The 25,212-nt window shown below is 37.7% G+C and overlaps 2 protein-coding genes across 2 annotated transcripts in view; one reads left to right on the top strand and one right to left on the bottom strand.

The window, feature by feature from the left end:
• The first annotated feature begins 2,399 nt into the window (after positions 1-2,399).
• On the top strand, positions 2,400-19,774 carry FAM98B (family with sequence similarity 98 member B). Its single transcript, XM_074909792.1, has 8 exons — positions 2,400-2,561; positions 3,361-3,509; positions 4,337-4,471; positions 5,169-5,347; positions 11,974-12,054; positions 12,443-12,559; positions 14,896-15,063; positions 16,534-19,774. Exons 1-8 carry the CDS (start codon positions 2,497-2,499, stop codon positions 16,870-16,872), a joined length of 1,233 nt encoding a protein of 410 aa, XP_074765893.1. The 5' UTR covers positions 2,400-2,496; the 3' UTR covers positions 16,873-19,774.
• Positions 19,775-20,740: 966 nt separating this feature from the next.
• The window catches only part of RASGRP1 (RAS guanyl releasing protein 1), a 44,451-nt gene continuing 39,979 nt past the window's right edge, over positions 20,741-25,212 (bottom strand). Inside the window, exon 17 of the mRNA XM_074909791.1 lies at positions 20,741-23,879. Coding sequence (XP_074765892.1) covers positions 23,745-23,879 — 135 coding nt within the window. The 3' untranslated portion in view covers positions 20,741-23,744. The remainder of the gene's footprint in view (positions 23,880-25,212) is intronic.

Below are 25,212 nucleotides of genomic sequence, written 5' to 3'. Positions count from 1 at the left end.
GGCTGAATGAATGGCAAAGTTGTGAGAAGGTGTTAGGCAACCTAAGTATATGATCACAACCAAAAATGTCTTTGAATTGTGAGTCACAAGACACAATTTGTGAAATTCAGACTTGTGTTTCCTCATATATGTAATATCTCTACAATACAGAAAAGTTGGGAATTTTTTTAATAATCTTGGAATTAAAAGAGTGATTGATGCATGTGCTTGGCTATCATATATATGCAACGTTATCAAAAGACAGTAGGAGAAATCACTGATTTATGTACTATCCTGTAACATAAATTAGCAAAATACACTTACGGCATATAGGAAAATTTACAGAGAGAGACCCAAGGAATAATGCTGCCACCTACTTGTACCACACAGTACGTCTTAAATTACCAGATTACTTTTTAGTTTTGATAGATGTTCTGCTAGTTTCACCTCCAGTTGTTCCTAGTTCTTTTAGCATGCGCTGTTGGGTGATATGAAATCTACTCGGTTTCTCAGAACAACTGTACAGTGATGATTCACTGTGGGTAGCATAAAAACACAACTTTAGAAAAGGAAGGGAAAGAAAACGGGCCTCTTCTATTTCTGTGTATCTTGTTTTCTCACTCAATTGGACACCATTAATTGTACATGAATGTTGTTCATATAGGAGTAAGAATTCTTATTTTCACAATATCCACTCTCCGATGCATGCTCCTTCAATTAGAGAAATTACTGTTAAACCATTTGAAACAAAAATCTTCTTAAAGCTCAGTCATAGTCATATGGAGCAAGACACAGTTGAAGGCTGAGAAAGAGAAGGCTGAGCTACTGGCACTGATGTACAGCCTATGGTCGACATGAACCTATCAGACTTTAAGATGCCCTTCTTTCCACTGACTGCCATAAATAATGTTTTTTATTTCTACATTTCTGTCTCTGTGTGCGGGAAGATGTCATGGCTGTCTTGATTCCCATTTTTTTTTAAAGCTTAGTACTCAATAAAGCCATGTCTTCTGCTAAATAGAAATAATTCAGAAGAGTTGCTTCAGAAATTGCAGAGATTTCACTATTAAGAATATCTATGTTGGAATTATCTCCATCTGATTGCATGCCTTTACAGGTCTGATTTTGTGAAGGTTCATATAAGACAACACTGGTAAAAAAAAAAAAAAAAAAAAGAAGCAAAAAAAGCGCAGAATTTTCCTTCTAGCTAATAGGAAAGATAGGAGTCTAGGGCTGGGCTAGGTGAAATCAAAAGCTCTGAGGAGATAATTTACCAATATTGTTTTAGAAGGAATTTGAGGGATGCTTCACCAGAAATGGCTGGGAGGGATAAACCAGGGATAGTTTGGGACCAAACACAAAAAAAGCTGGCACTGTTTTTTTGCCTCTCAACATTGCAGTCAGTAAGAAAAGCTCGGAAATGAGAACCCAGACACCTCAAAATAGGAGACAAAAGACAATCAAAGATCAGACAAAGTCACATGTTTTAGGAGCCCTGCCTTTTTCCAGTTTTCCAGTTAACAGAACTAACAGTACTGAAACTGGAGATCCCTGCAGGTCACAGGACTGAAAAGTGACGTGCTCAGAGGCACAGCGGGTCACCCCACTCGATGACACGCAGCACACAACCTCAGGCAGGCTACAAAGCTATATGTGGCTGCCACGGTCCTCCTCACACGGGCCCTGTCTGACGGGAAACCCAGCACCCCCCCGGGCCGGGGCAGCCGGCCCTGCTCACCGCTGCTACGGGTGTCAGCACCGCACCACCCGCCATCCCCGCTTCCCTCCATGTTACATGTTGTCCCCAACAGCCTGGATTTTAAGCTCAGCCAGGCTCTGGGAACTGGGCCCCACCAGGCCCTCACCCCCGGGGCAGGGCTGAGGCCCCCACGGTGGGAAATCAGGGGTACGGGCCCTGCAGCCGTGGTTTGCACCGCCTCAGGCAGAATTTCACGGTTCGAAATTCAGAGATCCCAGCAATACGGCAGATCCAGGCCTAAAAACCCGCTTTTTTGCACCACGTCCTGGGGACGGCACAGGGCAGGCTGTGAGAGTCTGTGGGCCGCAGAGGTGGCTCCCCAGGCACAGCCATGCCCGGAGGCCGAGGGGCAGCCGTTTCTCCAGGTCCCGTTTCTCCAGGTGGCTGGTACCCGGTGGAGGGGGTAGGCCACGGCTGAGCCGACTGCAGCGGGCAGTGGTCTGGGGCCAAACCCGGAGCTGGGCAGCAGCGACCGCGGCGGGGCCAGGAGACGAGCCCGCCAGGGAGGGGTGCGACACCTGGCACGCTCCTCCGTAACGGAGGAAAAGAAGGGCCGGCCGACACGCAAGGTCACCGCCAGCCACGTGCGACTCGGTGGCACCTCCGAGCGCTGAGGCAGGCGCCGGGAGACGGGGCGGGGGCAGGCGGGCCTCCCGCCGGGCCCGGGCCTGCGGCGGCAGCGGAACGCCGCGGCGGGCGCAGGTTGCGGCGGGCCGGTTTGAGGAGGGCACAGCGCGGCGGCGAGCCGCGGGGCCGGCATGAGGGAGCTGGCGCCCGGCCTGAAGATGGAGTGCGACATCTTGGACGCGCTGGAGGCCCTGGGGTAATCGGGGAGCAACAGCGGCTCCCCCTCCGCGGGGCGAGGGGCCGAGGGGAGCCCGCCGCCGCGCTGCCCGGCCCTGCGCCGAGCGGGGCCCCATCGCCGCGGGCGGGAGGCCGGGCCGGAGGCGGGGAGCGGAGCGGGGAGCCGGCGGGGGGACGGGCCCGCGCCCTGGCGGGTGCCGGGGCTGGGGCTGGGCCGCTTGCCTCGCCCGGCAGCGGGGTCACGGCGTCTGCCCTGGGCTTGCCCGGTTGTAACGGGGGGGAAGAGGAAGGGAGCGCGGCTGCGCGGGCGTTCCTTGGGGTACGGAGGGTTTTAAAGGGTGAGTTAGTCCCAGGGGGGCGGCCGGGCTGCCTGCCCGCTTCGCTCGAACCTGCCTCCCGCCCGCCAAGGTGCTACAGAGGCAACAGAGCAGAAACTATGTAGAATTTAGTTTGGTATTCAGTTACCTTGTTGCCCGCACTCTAGGGCAGTGAGCTGTTAATGTTGGAAGGAAATTTGACTAGACACTTGAATCAGTACTTGAAATCTTGTCTGTTTAGCGTGTATTGAGACACGAAACTCAAACGTGTATGTGAAAACGTGAAAAGGCCCGCCTCCTATTTTCTGACAAAGCATTTTGTTTATAAATTACCCCTGATTTTTTTGTGTTTTAAAAAAAGTCGGAATTATTCCATGACAAAAGTAACTGAGATTAATTTCTTCCAGTGTACTTACTAACCAGCTTACAGTAAAATGATTTTAAAATGTGTATAGTTGATGTTAAATTTGTTTCTTATCACAAATGTTTATCTCTGTGCAGGTACACGGGTCCCCTGTTGGAGGAGGAAGCCCTGAACAAAGCAGCAGAAAATGGATTGTCTTCACCAGAATTTTTTGAGCTTTGTGTTTGGTTAGGTTCCCAAATAAAGTCACTTTGTCATATGGAAGAAAGCATCACTTCAACAGATGGTATATGAATGTTATTTTATTAAAGCAATTTAGCATGTGTTCAGTGAATGAGATCCCTGTTGTTCAGCTAATAGTGAAATTACAGTGTTGAAGTTTAGAAGATAGCTGAAAGGTAGCTGAATTCAGGTTGACGTTTGTGTGTATGTGGTTCTTAGATTAAGGTCTTGTCTTGTGAAGATTATTTTTTTTAAAAAAAAGTGCTTTTGGTATTTTTTTAGATCTACATGTTAAAAGTACATTTATAGAGCCTATGAGTGGTTGGTATATGTAACCGTAGTTTGATGGTTTAAATTCCAGTGCCTTGTATTTTCAGCTGGTTGGTCCAGTGCAGTGTTGTGTTCAGTACTGTAGGTAGATACGAGAGTTGCTCATTAGCACTACCTGATTCTGTTGAGTGCTAGAACTTGGATGAGATTTCATATTGCTTATGTTTTCACCAAAAAAAAGTAGTAAAACTTAAAAACAACCACTGAAAGTAATGCCTTGTGTCTCCTGTAACTTGTTCATCAGAAAACTCTTTACACTGATACTCTGTTTTGTGACATAAGCTGTTCACTTCCTGGTGATGTTCCTTTGCATTCATGTCTTCAAAGACTGCTGTAGCATCACCTTGTGCAAAGCATGAGTACAGTATTGCTGTAGGTATTAAAAGGCTTGTATATAGGACTTCTTTAACAAGAAAGAAAATGTTGCAAAGATGGTAAGTGGTGAATCTTTGTCTGGGCTATTGAAACCTGCAATTGAAATGTGGAAGAAGTTAAGAAAATTAGATTATACTTTGATGTTTCTGTAAAAGTTCATAGCTTTGCATTTATTTATTCCCATAGGTGATAAGGATATAGAGAGCTTCCAGCTTGAGATTAGTGGCTTTCTGAGAGAAATGGCTTGTCCGTATTCATCACTTATATCTGGAGACATCAAGGGCAGATTAAGAGAGAAGGAAGATTGTCTTAAACTCCTCTGTAAGTTATGACCATTTCTCCCATTTATAATACAGTATTTTACATGCATGCTCTGTCATTATTGTACAGTTTACATTAAAAATTTCTTTATGTCTATTTAGGTATATATGTATGATCATTACAACCTAGGTGAGCACGCATCAGCTCACTTGTGCAAAGTGCAAAACCAGAAAACTATTAGGAAACTATTTTAGTAGAAACTAAAATTTCTTTGTGAAGTATTGTTCAACCTGCTGAGGCCTCCTGATCTCTCTTGATCCAGTTCCAGCTCAGCTGAAACTGAGACCTTGTTTCACATGTTTCTGAGGGCTTTCTGGGCAGCCTAAAGGACAATGCTTTGTGATTTGAAGGTGCTGAAAGCAGGATTGAGAGAAGCAAAGTCTAGGTTTAAGCTGGACTTAGACAAAGGAGTAGCAGCAGGAACCAGTGTGATAATATGAAACTAGCCAAAGAACTAGGGGTCTGGTGGCAGAAATGGGTTAAACAGTTTAAATATGAAGTGTAAACTAAAGATAGGAAGTCAGATGTTAGTTCTGATAAAGTGTGGGAAACCGATACTGTCCAGGAGAGAACTGAGAAAGTCTCCCTTTTATCATGGTCTAATTATAAATTTATATATTGTATTTGTATATGAGACTGTGAATACAGAAATATTCAAGTGTCTCTAAATCTGCCTTTATGACACTTTTCTCTCTAGTATTTCTAAGTACAGAACTTCAGGCTTTAAAGATACTGCACAGCAAGAAAATTAAAGGCTCTCGTTCAGAAAAGCACGATGAAATTTATCAGGAAGTGCAAGCTATTTGCAGTGCATTGGGCCTACCAAATTCCTCATCTTGTGATATTCCTCCCTTGTTAACCAATGTGGAACAAAAGGTATGGGCTTTTATGTGTTCTCTGTATTGTTAAACTGTAAGCATTATCTCTATAAGCATTCATCTTGGAGTTAAGAGCCCAACAGTCTAATCCATAAATGCTCTATCTGAGAAGTGCAAAGGAATTTTTATTCTGAAAGCCAGTTTAGTGTTTAACTGTTTTAGTTGTGAGGTGACGTATTACAGCATTTCCCTGAGGATGCGTTGTACCTGATGAGGCAGACTTTGCCATGGAAATTTAAGGTATGTGTTGAAGTAACATAGTTTTCCTTTTACCCACTTGAATGTGCTGCAGCAAGCAGAAGACATTGGGTAATAACTGATTGCGTATTTATGTACCTGTAGTCTTTTCTTGGATGTATTTAAATTTAATATCCAAAACCTAAATTTTTGCTTTTTTAGTTTATGAATTTCTTAATTGCAAATATTGATTTGTTAGTGCCATTTCCTTAGTTGCAGAAGAGGATGAAAGTGCCTGAATTATCAATAGTCAGTGAATAAGCCAACTTAAACCTTCTTCAGCAGGGTAGTTCTTTCAGTTGTGTCCCAGCAGTTTCTAGCTCATGGATCACTGATGTGATCCTTAATCTAACTTCCTCACTGCAGAATGTCAGTGAGCTCTTGGGGCAGAATTTATCTTCTCTGTCAGGCAGTTAAAAGTTCTGCTCTTTAATTCCCCGTAGTATTTGAGGAGAGAGTGGGTGACCAATCCCCGTCAAGAATTATGGGAGATATATGGGATTAATTTCCCTCTGCTGCTCAGTTTTTGAGTTTAATAATATTACCTGATTATGCTTCTTTTTTTCTTCTTCCTCCTCCTTTTGTCATGGATCAGTGAGCAGCTGAACATGCAGAGGTTTTGGGGAGAGGGCCTGTTACTTGTGTGGTTTTCTTACATCTGTACATCTTTAGTATAACAAGATGAAACCTTTAATAGATTAATTTTTAAAAAGCACCATCCAGATGAAAATGCCTATTCCTGCGGTATTAACTGTGCTTGATCTATATAGTTGTAATGAAATCTTTATATCCAGTGTTTCCATTAAATATTTTTGAAAGGATGAAGAAACAATGCTAGCACTGTTTTCTGAGGATTAAATTTCAGAGTTCCAGCTAATAGCTAATTGATAAAAACTTGTCTAGTACTGTTGCTCTCCCTCTACAGGTGTTAGGTGTGCTTACATCCATGTGGGTTTGTAGCCTGCAGTCACAGGCAGTGGCCTTCCTTGCTCTCTTCCTTGATTCACTTCTTGGGTACAGATTTAGTGTCATCCCATGTTAAAGAAGTAGGGCTCTTAGTTCTGCAACTGCAGGACAGCAAGGCCAGACCCGGTGGGCCAGTTCCTTCACACACAAATAGAGTCTAGAATGTTTTGAATTATTAGATTCCTGGTATCTGCCACCTTTTGCAAAGTCCAAGATTTCCTTTCACAGGCTTGAATTGGTATGTAGTGTTAACTGTTACAGTTTATGTAAACTGTTACAGTTTCATAAGTACTCAAATGAGCAGAATCTTTAGTGTTACTTTTAATTTTTTTTAGTAATACTGCCTGGGCTATTTTGCGATGGTTTTCAGGTCTGTCAGTTCCACAGTGGTTACACCACCTGTACTCACTTCAGAGTATAGACTGGTAGCAAAACTAGTTTGTTTATCTTGTGACTCCAAATTAATAGTGTAATTTGCTCTCCGTGTGTTTCATCCCTTACAAACAAAGATGGTTTTATCCTATCAGAAGATTTAGAATTTCTACTATATGTTTCCTTACCCTTCATCCCTTACTTTAATATAGCACAGGTTCAGAGTTACTTTGATACAGTGCAGAGTTAGACACGTATATTTGTAGATGTAGCTGCATTAGAATAGCGATACCACCAGTTGGAATTCATTGGCTTTGTAAACGTTTTTTTTTTTTTTTTTCAGAGTGTCATTTGTTACTTTTTTTAGATTCTTGCAAAAATTCATTTGAAATTATCAATTTCTTTTCCATGCATTTTTTTGCTTCGGATTTAAATGGCTTCTGTGTAAAATGGCACCGTTGGTTTTTAGTATTATACTATATATAATTTGTAATAGAAACTTACATACTAATCCAGTAATTTAACTGAATTTACAAATATATCTGCAGCATTTCAACAGGTCTACTCTTCGTCTCTGTCTACCATCTTCAGCATTGTCAGTAGCTATGGGAATAATTCTGAGAATAATTTGTGCAGCAGGAATCTACCAAAGGGACAGATCACACATTGTATTTTGGTATGGAGTGTTAGAACATTAGTTGTTTTTAATAATTTGTCACTTTGTTTAAAAGACTAGTAGAAAATCAGGTTTTCTTTCTTTGTTCAAACTTTGAATATGCAATCATAGGACGTACCATTTAAATTTGCATCTCCTGTAATAAATTGGGATAGTGGTTATTGACAAACATAAGAAAATGTGAGAGGTAAATTGACAGTATTACAGCTTCCTATCACTAAATTTATTCTGTTGTATAGCACTGAAAAACTAATAGTAATTTTTTAGTTGTTTTTTTAAGATTCCATCCCCTTGTAAAGTACATTTACAAAGAGTAACTCTGGGAGGCATTCTGAAATCCAGTACCTAAACCCCCATAAATTCTAAATGAACATTTGTCACAGATTCAGAAAAGTTCATGCCAGTGTTGTGCTTTGTAACTCATGCTCACATCTGGCTTTTTTCCAGTCAAGGTAGTGTGAATTTCACATCTAATTACAAAGTGATGTTCTAATACTGTTTATTTGAAAGACTTCTTCATATCATATTATTTGAAAGACTTCTAAACTTTTTTTTGCCCCCATTATTTGTTTTCTAATATGTGAAAAATAGTCCCCTAATACTGGAGAATTAAAAGAAATTATAAAGGGTAACAGAAGAATTTAAATCAAAACTAAGGTAAAATAACATTTCAAGTGAATATGAGATGAGTATCTTTAAACATATTTGGAAATACTTCCTAGAATTTATTCATGTTTAAGTTAGTGTGTTGCTTCTAACTGTTAGTTTTCGATAATTTTACAGACCCAATGGGGCCTGTACATTAAGTATCAATGCAGTTGCAAGGAACAAAACAAAAGAGTTGTCCTGTTCACGAGACATAAATGTCGAACAAAAATGTCTTTAAAGTTAGATAAATATTGAAATTAAAATGATCTCTAGGTAAATGGAATAGAGGCAGAGGATGGGTTAAAAATATTTTAAGATTTTAGGTGATCTGTCTGCAATTGTGCAGTATACCTTATGACTAGTTAAGATAATATTCCTTCCTTAAAGTGTTGATAGTTTAATTTAAATTAATAAAATTGCACCTCTCTCCAGGTCAGGTTTTTTTATAAAAGTATTAGAAACACTGGCGGTGTATGCATATTTGATGTTTATCTGTGCAGATGGTGTTAAACATAGAAATTCTTGCTCTATTTTGTCAGAGGGTAAAGATAATTAATAAATATATGGAATATGGTAGTGAAATGCGACCTAAAAAAATTTTCAAAGGAGTATAGACATTAAACAGATGAGAAATGCTATGTTCAACACACAAAGATATGCTTTATTTGGTAACATTAGAATAACTGTGTGTTTTTATACAGCAGGTTTTGAAGTCAATATTTTTGTCTCAGACAAATCCTGTAACTGATTTGTTTTCAAGCTATTTTTAGAGAGTATGTGAACTTCCCAAGCAATTCCATAAATATTTAATGTTACCAAGGTCATCGATTACACAGCATGTTGAATATTCAAATATATTCTCCATCTAGCTTTTAATTGGTTTCTTTTTACAGCTGAGTTTGTGAGAACTTCAGGATGATTTGGCTGTTTACAATCTGTTTTACTTTTCTATGAGTATGTTTTCACTTCTCTTTTATCTGGGCACTGCTTTTGGTATTGTTCCCACTTCCATATACAGACTTCTGTCTGGGTTTTGGTGATGTTTTTTTTAAACTCCTGCTTATCTTTCTTAATCTAGGGCAACTGCCGTGTTTAGGAATGTGGGTTATAGCATAGACTCTCTCATCAGTTGTATTCTTGTCCTCTGGCAGACAGGTGTATATCAAAGCTCTTGTGCTCACAGCCCTGTCATCAGTCAAGGCTGGACGACGTGTGCTGCAGCTGTAGGCAGCTCAGCTTATTTCACCATTGTAGTTGTAGGGTGTGTCCTCAGAGTCTTGCTGATGGGAGTGATGGAGTGGAGATTCAGGAACCTGGGTATAACTCTACAGTGTCTCACAAGCATGAACGTAGACCAGTTAATTGGTGAAAAGATTCCTCCTTAATTACTTGATTACTAAACCTATCACTGGGTAAAATTACATAGATAGTCTCCTTAACTTGGAAAGAAAAGGTTGCAGAAATTTGGAGGCAGTTTCCTAGTCAATAAAGGATTGTTTCTTCTAGTTCTGACTTTACTGTTTCTCATCCTTAATTGTTCTCTCAAAACTTCCCTTCATTTTTTCAGTTTATGGAAATCAAGAGTATGCAGTGATGGGTTAGGTCTTTTGATTGTGATTGACTTGTGATGGCAGAATGTATGGTGTTTGTATGTGGAGCCCAGTGTTGTATTTACCTCTTAGCTGCCCTTGCAGCTGCAAACTTGCAATAATTCTAATCTCTAGATGGTATTCAGCATCACTGATTTCCAGGTTTTATTTCACTCTGTATTAAGGACTTGTTTTGGTTCTGCTGTGCTGTTTTTTTTCCAGCAGCCAGTCTCATTTTGATAAACTCTTCCCTTCAACTCATTAGAACCTTTGAAGCTATATTTCTGACCTTAATGGTATATGGATGGACACCTCTTGCCTAATAGAATTTTTCATTCATCTGCTGTTTGTTCCTTCTTCTATACCAATTACCAATTTCTTCATCTTTTGTTGTCACACTGATCTTACTGTACTGTTGATTATTAACTTTAGTTTTTGATTCTTCAGACATTTGTTTAAGCATTGTTTGTGCCTAGATACAATTGAATTTTGAAGTAGATTGAGAAGCATCATGTACATGCTTCACTAAAATCAAAACAAATAGGCTACATTTAGAAGTCAGACAAATCAGGCAACCCTGGAGGGCTTTTTTGTAAAGAAAATAAAGGTACATGGAACTGAACTTCACCCCTTATGGTAACTAGATGGCCACTTTTCAGATACTACTAGGCTGTCTTTTCTACTGGAGTCAAAATTGTTTTCCCATAATTTGCTTACTGCACAGCATTTTTAACTTTAGACTTTTTCTGGGGATATTGTCTTTTTTAACTTGCCATAGCACTGCCCAAAGATAATGCAGAAAGAACAAAATACATACCTTGATTTTCACACAGAATTTGAGATCAGAGTCTTTCCTTGGTATATGCAAAAAAAGGAATAGGAAATAATTACAAAACCCCTGAAATATAAGAGTTGATTTATCAAGTACTCCTTTTCAAGTAGCTTTCTTTAATCAGTTCAGTAGGTGCTCTAGAATTTGATTTCTGTCTCCTAGAGGTTTTTTTTCAGAGTGATCACTGGAGATATTTCTGTGATGTGTAGAGCGTAACACTCTGACAAGATGAACTAAGATAATACTGGAAGAGTGAGCTTTGAACCATACCTTTCTGATAAATTTAATGTAAATGCTTGGTGTGCCTGCATGAAGTCTTATCCTTGCAAATGTATCTAATGGCTGCCTCAACTACAGGTTTCACTGTAGGTCATGCGCTATTTTAAACTTTCCTTGTGACATGTAAAAGAAAACTCTAGTTTGAGTCTTATTTGACTTGGTTCCCCATAATTATTTACAAAAGCAAATGATGAAGATGTTCTTCTCCCCATCAGACTGTGTGCAAAACTTGCAGGAACAGTAACATGCATGCAGTCTACTGCAACTGAAAAATCAGTTGGCTGAAAAGTTCTGTACAAGTGTTGTGGGTGTTTATGATAACAGTTTTAGAAGACGTGTGACAAAGGAAGTTCCTTCGAGAAGAGGAGGTAGAGGTTTCTTTTAATGAGAGAGGAGAATGCAGTGGAGTTTGGAAGGCAGACAGAGAGACCATACTTCATCCCTGATTATTGAGGGCAAAAAATAATGTAAGAAGTATAGGCAAGGCTGATTTGAAGTGAATGCAAAAGTCTTAAACATAATTTTAAATGGAAGTTATTACAGGATTAGAAGAAACTTAGAAAGCAAGAATGACTGCATACCTATCATGTCTCCTGCCTTTCTTACTAGCACCCATCACCAGATTTTTGTAGCCAGGTCTAGAACTTGGCAACAGAACTACTAGTTTCTAATTGTTACATTTCCTTAGTTGTAGTTACAGCACTTAGTAATAAGAAAAATGAGTTATTTAACTGGTCCTACTGCCTATATGCACTTAATAAATTTGCCATATAGATATTGTTCTATTATAATGGGGAGAAGTGGTGTCCCATAAAATATTTTTGTATTGAGCTTGATCATGTAGTAAAAGTATTTAGGAAATCTTTTTGTAACAGATGATAAGCCAGAAGATGTGTATCTGTTTTTATGAGTCTGCTAAATGTGCTATATTTGATCTTATGAATAGCAAAGTGTGCTTGCAGCAAGTTGTGCTGAAATAAATGTAAATAACATTTGTGTTCTGAGAAGTATGTGTTTTGTTTCAGATAAAGGACATACTCTCAAAAGTTCAAAATAACCATGTGGGAAAATCACTGCTAACAAAACCTCTGGATTCTGACCAAGTGGTAAGAAAAAGTCTCGTCATTTCTTTTCTGTATTTAACAGGATGGTCAGAATTAATGCATATGGCTTCATCTGTCTTTGTCCATTTTACAGTCACTGTTCTATTGCTAAATACTAATACTAAAATTCAATTGCTAAATATTAACAGTGCTAATCAGATACTTCCAGAATTGTTATAAAATAGACTTTTTGTTGATTCATCCACTTACTATCGCAATATTTTGTATATACATACTACTGTAGCACTATACAGATGCACCCCTAATTTTATGTGGTTTATAGTGGTTACCTGGGGATAGACGTTTTAGTTGTTGAATGGGATTAACTTTAAATTGACTTCTGTAACTTTATAGATTTGAATGTTTGGATTTTTTTATTGTAACACTCTAGGAAAGATTGGAAAAAATCAATGATGCGCTTCGTAGTGAGTACGAATGTCGCCGACGCATGTTAATGAAGAGGCTAGATGTGACAGTACAGTCTTTCGGCTGGTCTGACAGAGCAAAAGTAAGCTTGATGTATTTTTTGCTTCCTGTAGGTGGGAGTCTGCTACAATTCCCCAGGTCTTCCTACCAAATATATGTACCATGTAAATACACTTCCATTACTGTTGTCTTCTTTCCAACCAGTTTCTCATCTCTGGTTGTAACATCCAAGTCCTAGATACTGAAAAAGGGAAAGGATTTAACTGGATGGCATAGTTCATCCTTTGTGACTGTTTATAGCTTCACAATTATAAATTCTAGCATCCTCTGTTGGGGTTTCTCACTTCAAGTTCACATCTCCCCTTTTATATTCCTATATCCAACCCCTACAATCAAGTAAACTAGGAGGGAATGTCAGTATTTCTCATGCAGATGCAAGATGATAAGAAACACTGGGCCTTAAAAGATTGGGTGCAAACAGTGACTGCCCATAAAGTCAGTGAGATGACAGTGATTGTTACCTATCTTGGATCAAAGCTGATGAGCAGATGGTCAGTTGAACAGGTTATTTGAATAGCAGCTTGTATGAGAAAAGCACACGTTTACCTGTAATCCTTCATGTGGATAAAATTTCCAAAATTCCAAAGTGGATTTTTTCTGCTGGTATCATTTTAATTGTGATCGTTTAATTCATACTATTTCTTAGCAGTCTGTATATTAAAAAATAGTAATGATTTAACCAGTCTGATATTTCCGAGCTAGAAATATAGTTTTTATCCAAGAGAGTAAGGAGATAAGATACAAAAAGTTTGTAATTCAGTGAATACACATGTGGGAAGCTGGAAGCAGATATTTTTGTTCATGAGCTGGAAGATCAACTTCCCTTCCAAAGATTTGTGTAGAAAGCTTAAGATAGGTAAGTCTTAAAACTTCAAAAGTTTACTGAAAGTATGGATTGTTACGAGTCTTTCTGGTGTCACAATTTGTCATTGGCACATGCAGACAGAATCAGTTTCATGAAGCTCACTGAGTCTAGATGCTGCTGTGCTGCTTTGCAAAGGCTCACTGTTTAGTTTCTGCTGGGGCTGTGAATGCTTTTACACTGCAAGAAAGGAGGAGGAGGGAATTTAGCTCACAGAAGCCAGGAGATGTCCCTCAGTGTATAACCTCTTTATAGCTGTACCAATACAAGTATATATTTTCAAATTTAAAGTATACTTCTAAAATGTAGCTGATGTTAACTGATGCTTGAAACAGATGAAAATTTAAAGTCACTTGATATTATGCCATTCAAACAATGTGAAAAACAATGAGAACACTTTCACAATAGAACAGTAGTTTAAAGAGATTTTAATAATGGTAGAGTAGTACAATAAAATTTTCCTGTCTTATAAAGACTGTTGATGTGAAATAGTATGCAGTTACAGAAATAACCAGGTTACATATTAATTCAAAATTACATACATTTTTAAATTTTTTTTTCCTTACTTCTGTTGTAGAAATATTTGTTTATAACTTCTCTAAGAAGGTTTTGGGACTTGAAAATATTTTGGTGTTGATATAATTTAGATTATTTTTTTTTTAAGCTAAGGGGCAAAGTGTTGTCCTTAAAAAAGCTGTTTGTTAGCTTGCATTTCCCCACCATTAAATAGGTATTGATATCTTTCTCTACTTTCGATGGTGTGGCATTTTTTGTGGTTTGTTTTTTTTTTTTTTTTTTTTTTTTTAAACTTGATTAAGTCTCTAAGAGTTTGCAGGCTGAAATGGTGTAGTAATTGCCTAGCAAAACTGTCATGTAAAGGAGCAATGCCTATTTGGTTCAACCCAAGATCTAATTTTTCAAATTATTCTAGATAGTTCCTAGAAAGTTCCTAGAAAGTGTATGTATTTTTCTTTTTTGTTAAACAAATGAGATGTCAAAGTGTGTTTGGAAAAACTCGTATGTTCTCCTCTGTCTTACTTTACTTCTTCATGGCTTGCACAAGTGTTTTGCTGCATCGATACATTTTAATTTCTTTCCACAAATTTGCCTTACTTTGAAGCTGCTCTGTTTTAATCACATTTAGAAGTGATCTGTTAAATATGGCTGTGTAAAGTTCTTGAGATACCAGCTTGGACTTTTAAATTTTAGTCTTTAGATATGCTGGAAAACATCAAGGAATCTGTTGGGAGTGGATAGGAAAGTTTCCTTTACAATGGTGCTAAGTTTCAGCATCAATTAAACATAGCAGCATTTTTTGTAATGGCTCCATCAGTATGAAGAGAATTGGCACTATATTTTGTACCATAACCTAGATTTTCAGACGTTACACCCTGTGTTCAAATTGAAACTTACTGAGACCAGTACATGGTTTACGGTAAGTGTATTTGTGTGTTTTTATACATAGCAAGTAAATTGTGTTTGATTTTATCATCTAGGTAAAAACAGATGACATAGCACGAATCTATCAGCCCAAGCGCTATGCATTATCTCCAAAGTCAACTATTACATTAGCTCACCTTCTTGCTGCTCGAGAAGATTTATCGAAGATCATAAGAACAAGTAGTGGATCAACACGGGAAAATACAGTCTGTGCAATCAACAAGGTATGCTTTTTCTTTCTGGGATGTGATAAAAGGACATGGGAGTTTACAGACCTATCAAAAGTAATTCTGGAATTATACTCTTTGCTTAGTATTTTCATTTCATTTTTGTAAGAAACCTGGTGCTTTGAGAAAGGAAGGTTTGCAGCATTCCAGTAAACACTGCAGCAACTTTTTTTTGGTCTTATTACACAATCAGTCATGCAACAGGATGAAACAGTAGTCTAGTAGTCTAGATGAGAAGGAACAGTGGTGGGGGAGTGTATGTGTGTGCGTGTGTAAATGACATCCTAGGTTCAGTGGAACTGCACAGCTCAAGTTAAGGATACATGTGAGTCTTTCTGTAGCAGTTCCTGGGCTACCTGTTGCCAGGATTATGCTGTTCAGTTTGTAAATGAGGATCTTTAGTTTATCAGTATATTACAAATCACAGAAGTTTCTGTGGAAGTGTCATTTTGCTGCAAAGTAAAACTAATTGGTTGGCTACACTAATAAACGAACATTGTAGTACTTGTGTATAATAAAAGCTGAAGCTTACAATGACATTAGTTTTACCATTCAAATGGTGATTAAGCCTGGTTTTATTAATCCTTTCTTAACAGTTTTTTTTTAAGTTTTGTGCTTCATTTAGGTGTCCTTTAATGTTTTGATCCCAAAGATTCTAAAATGTCTTAATTATTGTAGGATGTCAGAGAAAGTTTATTTCTTCTTGAGAGGACTTTAATTGGAGTGCCTGGGACTGACCAGAGTATGTTAACATTCATCACACAGAATTTAGGAAATATGAAAACAACAAAAAGACCTACTTGGATACCATTTTGTTCTTTAACTTAATGTTTTATGTAACTTTGTCCAGTACGGTTTCCCTTTTTGTACACTGAGTACTATACACCAAAGTCAAGATCCCTTTTTTTTTTCTTTCTTGAAAGTGTTACTGCAGCATGTTATGTATTTTGTCCATTCCAACTCTAATCTAAGGCAAACTGGCATTCCTTTTAAGAGTTGCACATCAGTTTGCCAGTTTGTTTTTTGCCAGTTTATGTTTTTCGCCAGTTGATTGGGTTTGAACTTGAACTTTGAAATTTAAATAGGAGAGCTGCATCATACGGAGTCTTTTCTATATGAAGATATATATATATGAATATATTCATATATATTATATATAATAATACTAATATTTCACATGCATGTAGTTTTTCTTCATAAAGATTTCACAAAAGTAATATGAGCTAGCTAGCTGCAGTTATTTAAATTTTACAGGTGGAAGATGGCATCACTTTCAGAGTTGTGTTGTGTTGTGGCAAGTTACAAGGACAGGAAATAGGGATTCTGCTGTCACACTCCACGCTGAGGGGACCATTTTTTCTGTAAAGAGCAGGCAGCATGTCTTTGTTCATAGGACAAGAAATTTGTGTCACTTCAAGTTACTATTATTATTTTTTTAAACTAAAAATGATCTGGTTTTCAATATAGGTTCTGATGGGGAGAGTACCTGACCGTGGAGGCAGACCAACAGAGATTGAACCACCTCCTCCTGAAATGCCTCCCTGGCAAAAAAGACAAGAAGGTGGTGGAAGGGGAGGCTGGGGAGGGGGTGGTGGTGGTGGTGGAAGGGGCAACTGGGGGGGTGGAGGAGGTAGAGGAGGAGGTGGTGGTGGTTTTGGAGGTGGGGGTTTCAGAGGTGGTGGAAGAGGTGGTGGTGGCTTCCAGGGTGGCAGGGGAGATTATGGTGGCAGGGGAGGTTATGGTGGCAGGGGAGGCTATGGTGACCCATATGGTGGGAGAGGAGGGGGAGGATACCGAAGGTACTAAAATACTGTAAATAGTAACAGAGTAACTGGCAAAATATAGTGGTGGTGTTTACTGATATCAGGAATTTAGATACATTAACCCGGGCTTAGGTTAGAATTAAGTATGACCATATGAATCATTGCATTAGACCAACCGATGTTGTCATTGAATTCTTTTAGTTGACTGAACAGAACTTTTATACTAAAATGTGATGGCTAAAGTCCTTGTTTTTCGTACTGCTCATATGGTGTTTTTTATTATTGTCATTTTATTTAAGATAAGCCTCAGAAAACTGAATAAAACCCTTTCTAAACAAACAAAAATACATTATTTAATATTCAGGCCTCTCTACTTATTGCATGTTGCATGTCCACTCCCCTGCTCCAAAATGCTGTGTAGAAAAAACAAAATGGCCTAAGAACCAGATGGAAACAGTTTTAAAAGACTCTAGAATGCTGCTTGCAAGCTTTTTTCTTCATCTATTTTTCATGTGAGACATACAAATTAATTTTTTCTATGTCAAATTTTAAAATCCTTAAGGCTTTCATCAAAATTATTGTTAGGTTTCTTACTTTTCCAGAACTTCACATAAAAGTAACATTCTGAATTAATACTCTGCAGACACTAGTAAATTCAGGTTGTTTTGTGTGTTCATAAATATATTGGAGACTATTTGAAAGTCAAAGTGTATACCATGAATTCAGAGTCAGGGTGAGTTTTGATTCTATTTTCATTTTATCTGTTTTCCATTTTATTGGTGTTTCATAAAAATATTTTAAGACCAGATTGGGCAGCAAACTTCCGCAGCCATCTTATCTGTTAAGAGCTCGTTTATATGCTCCTTCTGAATCAGCCTTGAGACATAAAAGTTGGATAAGTTGAGCTTCTTGAGAAAGAACATACCATTTCTTTTTTTTCTTTTTTTTTTTTTTTTTTTCTCCTCTGCCTGCTGTGTTGGGGAATCACCAACTGCCTAGCTAATAAAACATCTCATACAGCAGTTGCCCTTCCTCCGTGACTTCTCTTTCTCACTCTGCCAACCAATTAGTCTGATAACCTAAAAGAAACTCTGCTTGATATGAGTGCCATCTTCACGGTGTTACTTTAAAAGGAGGATTGGCTTTCTATGGCTGTAAATACATGTAGACAAGAACTAAATTTAGAGCTATCAGTTAAAGACAACAGTTTCTGTTGTCCAGTGTCCTGAGTACAGAGGTGGAACAGGGAGATGATGCCTAGTATATACTCTTGACAGTGTTTATCAGGGTCAGGTTACTAGAGGGAGATTTGGGAAGGCATCTGAATAACCTGGGGATGTCTCTTGATCACATAGCACAGAAACTTTGAAGTACTTTTGAGTGTGTAGGTGTAGGCTTAACTGCAGGTTGAACTTTAGTATTTGGTTTTGGTTTTATATTCCACAGTTATGAGTTCTTTCTGCACAAATTTCTTACTGGTGTCCATATTTGATACGCTTTAAAGATGTGATTTTACCTTCAGGAATGTGTTCATCATGTCCTATTTCATAGGTAGTTTTGTGCATGTATGTAAAGCTCTGTTCAAAATCAAATTATTATCTCTTTTAAAAGTCTGTGTCAGATTTTATTAATTAACCACCAACAACCTTTTCATTTAAAATTTTAATCCAGATAAAATTCATAAGTTTCTCTCCTCTTATTTCCTCTCAGATCATAGTCTGCTTGTGATGTGATAGATGTGGCCTTATCTGTACTTTAGGGTTCCAGCAGATGCCTAACAAAAAAGGGCAGTAGTTTTCCTTGCTGAACATGTTAGCTTGGGTGTGAACTCTTGAAATTTCACCCAACTTCTAGCAGTATAGTTCCTTTGCCAGTTTTTTTCTACACTCCTTTCTGGCCTCAGCTATTGTCAGTCTCTGCAGTCATTATGGAAAGACCCTCATTGGTCACATGGGAGCATAGTACTGGTTTTCTTGCTTTTGAGCTTGGTTTTTGCCTAATGCTCTGGAATAGCTCACAGATTTATGACTTACCGAGTGAGATTGCTGGACTTGGAGGTTAAGTGTTGGTCAGCAAAGGAATGGAGAGAGTAGTTTTTAACAACCATAGCCTTAATATAAAATTATTTTTGCTCATCCAGTGTTGTTTTTAGCTACAGATAATTTTCAAACAGCAGTCAAGCATTTAGCTTCACCAAGAAAATATGCTAGGAAAATCAAACAGCTAATCTGTGCATAAAGATTTCATCAGTCTTAAGATGTGAAGTTGTGCTAGTTTAGTTGAACTGTTGTAACTGTGTGTGTGGACATGCCTTGGTGGCTTTACACTCATCAGTTTATGGTGTTGGTAGCAGGCAGGACAGTTCTGGATGAAATAAACCATCAAGTGAACCAGCTAAGTGTCCACATGTAATTCTAACAGTTAAATTATTTCAGTATTATACGTCAGTTATATTTATGTAGACCGTGTAAAAGATGGAAATTTAAATATGTTGGAGATTTTTTAATCTGGGCATTTAATTTTTTCTTAAATAATTCCAAAGCATGAATGCAGTAGTTGAAAACTGAAGTAAGCACCACCACATTTCATAGAGGTATCCTTTTCTGTCCTCTGTTGTCAGAATGTATGCTTTTAATTTATCAACAGATGCAATAATACCATGAAAGTAATTGATTTAAATCTCTTCCCAAATTATGTATGTTTATCTTGAAAAAAAGTATTTTCAAAAATTCTGTTGTAAGTAAAAGATTTTTCATATATATGTTTGTGAGCATTTTTGTGTTTATTCACACTTAGTGAATATCTACCTGAATAGTTTTGTTCGATCAAGAATTGAAAAATAGATGAGGTCTTTTTTCAGGATTTGAGAGAGGCAGTTTTGTTAACAGCTGTAAACACTGAGGAATAAAGTACTGTATTTGAAGTTATTTGTATCACTTGTGTAGTGTGATTTGGATCCACTATCATATGTTCCTCCTGTGTTTGTAAGGAAGAATTCCTGATGCTATTTACAATAGTGATGGAACTTACGTTTTATGATAACAAAAAATTTTTACCAAAATGGAGAAGGCTGTAGATAACAATATAGGAAGATTTCAACAGACAGGGCATATCACAAATATATCCCTATTACATTGTCTGGGATTACTAAGGACTCTCAGTTAAATTTTATCTTAGTACAACAAAAATTACACAGGTCTGTATGATCATTACTTTTGTCTTTATGTAAACTAAGGAAATATACTCCAGTTACTTCGGAAGTTTTCTTTTTTCCATTTCTATAATTAAGAAGTAAAACACAACTTGTTTTATATGTGCAAGACTATAGAGCAGATTTGCTTATATAAATAGGAATGGCATTTTAAGCAGTTAGTCTGCACTCCTCGTCTTCCTTCACCTCCCTCAGATGATTGAAGATAAATGAATGAATGTTCATATAAAAACATCTTTGGAGATCTGGTATTTTGAGGTTTACTACAAGGTAAAGAATAGCAAGCCTTTAGGGTGCTACAATGCTGCCTGTGTAATAGCCAGTATGAGCAGACACTGCAGAAGCCTGGATTAAATTTGGTTATCGTGCTGTGAAATCTTTTCAGAATTAGCATTCTTAACAAAAACGAGAGATTGTGCTAACAAAGAATTGTGATTTGTAATACTTGGAATAGTGAGTAGCAAAACAGTGTCAGTACTGTGTCAACCAGTAAAATACTGAAAGAATAATCTGCAAATACGTAGCTTCCTAAAATGTCTCGGGCAGTGTTCCAAGGCTTACCTCGCAGAAGGTGAAGCTCGGCTGGGGACTCTGGTACTGGGTTAATCCTGCAGAAGTGTCTCAGATGACAGGGTCAAGGAAGATGAATATAGGATGTTTAGATTTCTTTGAAACACAAACTCAGAGGCATGAAGTGCAGTTTTAATTTTTCTATTATAAATATTACATTGAAATCTTACAATTTATATAAATTCTTTACAATCTGTACACTTTTTTAATCTTCTCAAACAGCATTAAACCAAAAATTTTTCAAGTTAACAAAGAGATCAGTTACAACAAAATAACAGATTGCTACTTAACAAAAACATATTTCCAATAACATAGATACTTTAAAGGTAGTTGTGTTTAATCCGGATATGAACAGTAGCCCTGCCTTGTTAATTGTCATATTATTCAATCTCTTTACTTTTACCTTTGAATGATCAGAATTCACACTTAAAAAATAAACAGTAGTTGGGGTGAGGGGACACGCTCGGGTTTTTTTCTTCCTTCCTGTATATACATGAAACAAAGCTGAGCCTGGAGAAGGAATAAAGGTAAGTGCTTTTCATTTAAATTAGCCATGACAAGATAAATTTGAATATCACTGTTTGCTGACATAACTTTTAAACAGCACTTCGTACTTTAATTATGTCTCTTTTCCTAGCATCAAGCAGCTTGAAGATTAATACAGACGTGAGTGATTTTGTTCAGTACCTTTGTCAGTTTTAGCAGTATCCCTGTAGTCAGTTTCTGCCATTAGTCTTTCATGGAGAAAAAAGAAAGTTTAAAAAAAAAAAAAAAAAACATAAGAAGGGACTACCACCATTTTTAAAAAATAAAAAAGAGAGAAAACTGTAAGGGGCTTTGGGCAGAGAACCTGAAGGTACTTTGAGAACTGTGAAATTCCCCAGGTATCAAGTGACTACTTTGAAGCAGGAGGTTTTCAGCATACATGAAGCACCACATACTTGTTCTGTAAGACATTCCTGCAATTTTAAGTCATTCGGATCGTTTGTAGGAACGAGAAGGAAACACAGAGAACATTAAAATAGCATTTAAGACTGTAGAAATCTATGGTCATAACTCAATTTTGAGTATTGAGTACTCAACCTAGTAACACAGTGGCCTTTGGGCCAGCTGCTGATGTTAGAGAATTTCCTTTTTAAATAAAAGCTTGTTCATGATCTCCACCTCCCAGCCTAGACAAAATATATGGATGCACACAAATTCTATTAGAATCCAGAGTTTAGGCCACAAGTGAGCAGTTATCACAGCTGCACAACAAGATATGAGTCTTAGCTGCTCTTTTGGGGTATTTTTGAAATTTGTGAAAATACATTCAAATTTCATCTTGTTTATTTTAACTGTTGCAGAAACAGACTTTTGTATGTTAAATGCCTATTAGAAATATGCCTTGCTCTAGTTCCCTGAATAGAGGACAAAATCAAGAAGCTTACAGAAAATGAGCAAAGCAAGTTTGCAGACATGACCTAAATGCCATTCTGACTGCTTCATGGATCAAAGTGCAATTCCATGTTAATTGTTAATAAATTCAGGTTTAGTGTATGTGGAAAAAAAACTGCACAATCTTCACAGCTGCTGTTTTTTGTCCTATGCATTTTAGTTATTTACAGTAAGGTAACAGAAAATCTACTACTACTACTATTTCCCGCCATTTGTTTTTACTTATACATGGAGATGCAAGCACAATCCAAGTTCAAAACAAGAATTTACAATCGCTAAACTGACAAGTAGTTTCAAACAGACTTTTTTTATAAATAAAGAGTTCATAGATAACAACTAAATTGTGGATGGAATGTACATTTATACCACTTTGAACACAAAGCACACATGCTATTGTAATAGGTTGACTAAATTTCAATCTACAAAGGACTTGTAACTTACAAGTTTTGAGCATTAAGTAGACTATCTACAAAGTCATAAGATTCTGATGTTTAAATGTGTGATGAGAAATCCCTGTTTGATAAATGCAAGCAAGTTTTATACAACTGTAAGTGTACAGATTCTCTTGAAATGCAAATGCAATTTTAAAGTTGGCTATTTGGACAAGTAGATTTATCTGTAACTTGATAGACTGTTTTGTTGTCTCTTAAGAATATGTACACTTTGTAGCTTTAAGAAAACTGAGTTACCTCCCTAGCACCTTTTACTATACAGAATTTACACATGGAAGAGCACACTCAATCTTGATTCTTTACCTAAAGTGCATGTGAAATAGAGGAGAGAGAAATGGAGAAAACTTGCTTAGAACCAGAAGACGTTCGGAGCTCTAGAATACAGTAACTGTTACACTGGGATTACTGTACAGTTTCCCTCATATGGCCTTTGAGGTTCTAATCAACGATGTCCACTCTGACATGAGAGTCAGAGTTGAACCTTGTCCCACATCTACTGTATGTGGACAAGTTACCCGTTAAGCCAAGTAAGTAGGGCTAAGTGTTCCAAGCTGTGGCATGGAACACAAGAATGGAAGCAGTATTCAGTGTAAACTCTCTCTAGTCTCATCTATTTTACTTTAACAAAGGTAGGCATTTGAGCAGCAGGACTTCTAAAGTTCTGAAAGAGGTTTACAAAAATTGTCAGTTTATCTTAAAGTAAGAATCATATGATCAATTATCACTATCTTAACTACTTATTTTAATATTCTTGTTAAACTTTGGAAATAAAGATGACAGTTCACTTCATGATTTTAACTGGTTTCAGTCACAATGAGAAGGAACTGTTTCTCTTAGTGGAATATTTTTTTTACTTAAATACTCAGATTTACTGAACATTTGTTTCTACAAACCTGAATTTAGGCCAAATCTGAGGTGAAACAGTTGTGAATAGCTACTTGTAGAATAAGGTGTGCTGCTGGCAGCCAGGTCACTGGGGAATCCACATGGTCTTAATCGTGCACAGAAACTTCATTAACAACGTCACTCCTTTTAAAAGCAAACCCAGAAGATACTATTTTCATTGCACAGATAATGCTAAATTACCTTAAAAAGTCAGAGGAATAGAGTTATAAAATCAGGAGTGTATGTTTAATATGGAAATGTGTTGAGCAAAGAGAGTATTTCTGTTAACATCCTTCAGACTGTCTCTCCAGTTCACTTGATAAAGCAGCTTTATCACAACCCCTCCTTCAGTCTTACATTCTAGGAGCAGTCTCTGTGTTGTAGGTTGTCAACAACATGGTTTCTTCTCTGGATTGTGAGAGATTCAATTGTTTTATGTGCCTGGTCCAGTTGGATCTTTAAACCTTCATTGTCTGCCTTTAGAATATTTCTTTCCTAAAAAAAAAAAAATAGAGAATTGTATTTTAGTCTGAATTTGGTTTAGGACAGTCTGGGTGTATGTTTAGGTTGACTGGCATAAATGTTAAGTTTGTGTAGCTCTTATCAGTGGAACAGAACCAATAACTTATTTGACTGTTTCCGTAGTCGCTGTTCTGTGCTTTGTGTAGACTCCTAAAACTTTACAGCAGCTTGTATCTGACAGTCATGTCCACAACCTGCATTTACCCACCCTCCACTGCCCCCCTCAGAACAGCAGGGGAAACAGGAACACAGCTCACACTCCACTGCTCTACTAATGCAGAAACTGATGCACACTAATCTAAGACACTCATTTGTGTTGTGTTGCTGTTCAGTAATTGAGGTCAGGATCTGCTGACAGAGCAAGGACAAGTGTAAATTGTGGGACTCGCATGAATGGAACATTCTTACAAGTGCATCCACACTTCACATCCTTGTCTATATTGAACATCTTGTTGACTGAAAGAGAAGTGGTCTGTACTGCAAGATTCTTCCTAATTGTCTTGATCTCTCTTTTAATAAATGAATCATCTTTCATGAAAGATGAGCTCACTTTCTCAACAGCAAAGTTATACTGATCATTCAAAGATCAGGCTGTGGTCCTGTTGTGGGACTGTTTCCATGTTGGTCCATCTCAGAATAGTGACAGTAATGAGTAAAGTCTGAAAATAAGTTCACCTTTGTTCCTCATAACCATATCTGGATCCATTAGTCAATTGCTGATATTGTGATAATCTGTCTGAAAAGGTGGTGTTTCTACAGACCTGAATTTGGGCCAAATCTGAGGTGACAGTCTTATGAATAGCTACCTTGTCAGAACACTTGTAAAGTGAGCCACAACTGGGCTGATGCAGGTGAAATCTAGCAAGAGGCATCACGTCTTGTTCACACAGCGAAATTTCTTGGTGACTTAGTTATCAAAAAAAAGAAGGGATTCACTGTCAGTTGAACAAAAGCAAAACTCCCCAATCTCCCCGCCCCATATATTATGTCACTTAAGGGAGCAGAAGCCACCAAAACTAGAAAGAAATTCCGGACTATGTTACTCGTTTTATGGGGTAACAGCCTGTCCTAAGCGACTGGATTATGTTCACATTCTTGCCTGTCACTTTTAAGACTGACAGGGATCAGTGTAATCATAATAAGGGCTTCAAAATTCATTCCATAAGCCCTATACTAAAGTACTGAAATTTATACTTGAAGTGAAGCATTGCTGGAGTTAAAGTGGCTAAGAATTTATGATGCCACTCATGGATTGTTCTGGCAATTGTGAGAGATTCAGTTGTTTTATGTGCCTGTTCCAGCTGGA

The sequence above is a fragment of the Athene noctua genome, chromosome 6 (genome assembly GCF_965140245.1).
Source record: "Athene noctua chromosome 6, bAthNoc1.hap1.1, whole genome shotgun sequence".
Taxonomy (NCBI): Eukaryota; Metazoa; Chordata; class Aves; order Strigiformes; family Strigidae; genus Athene; species Athene noctua.
This window is presented reverse-complemented; position numbering and strand designations above follow the sequence as displayed.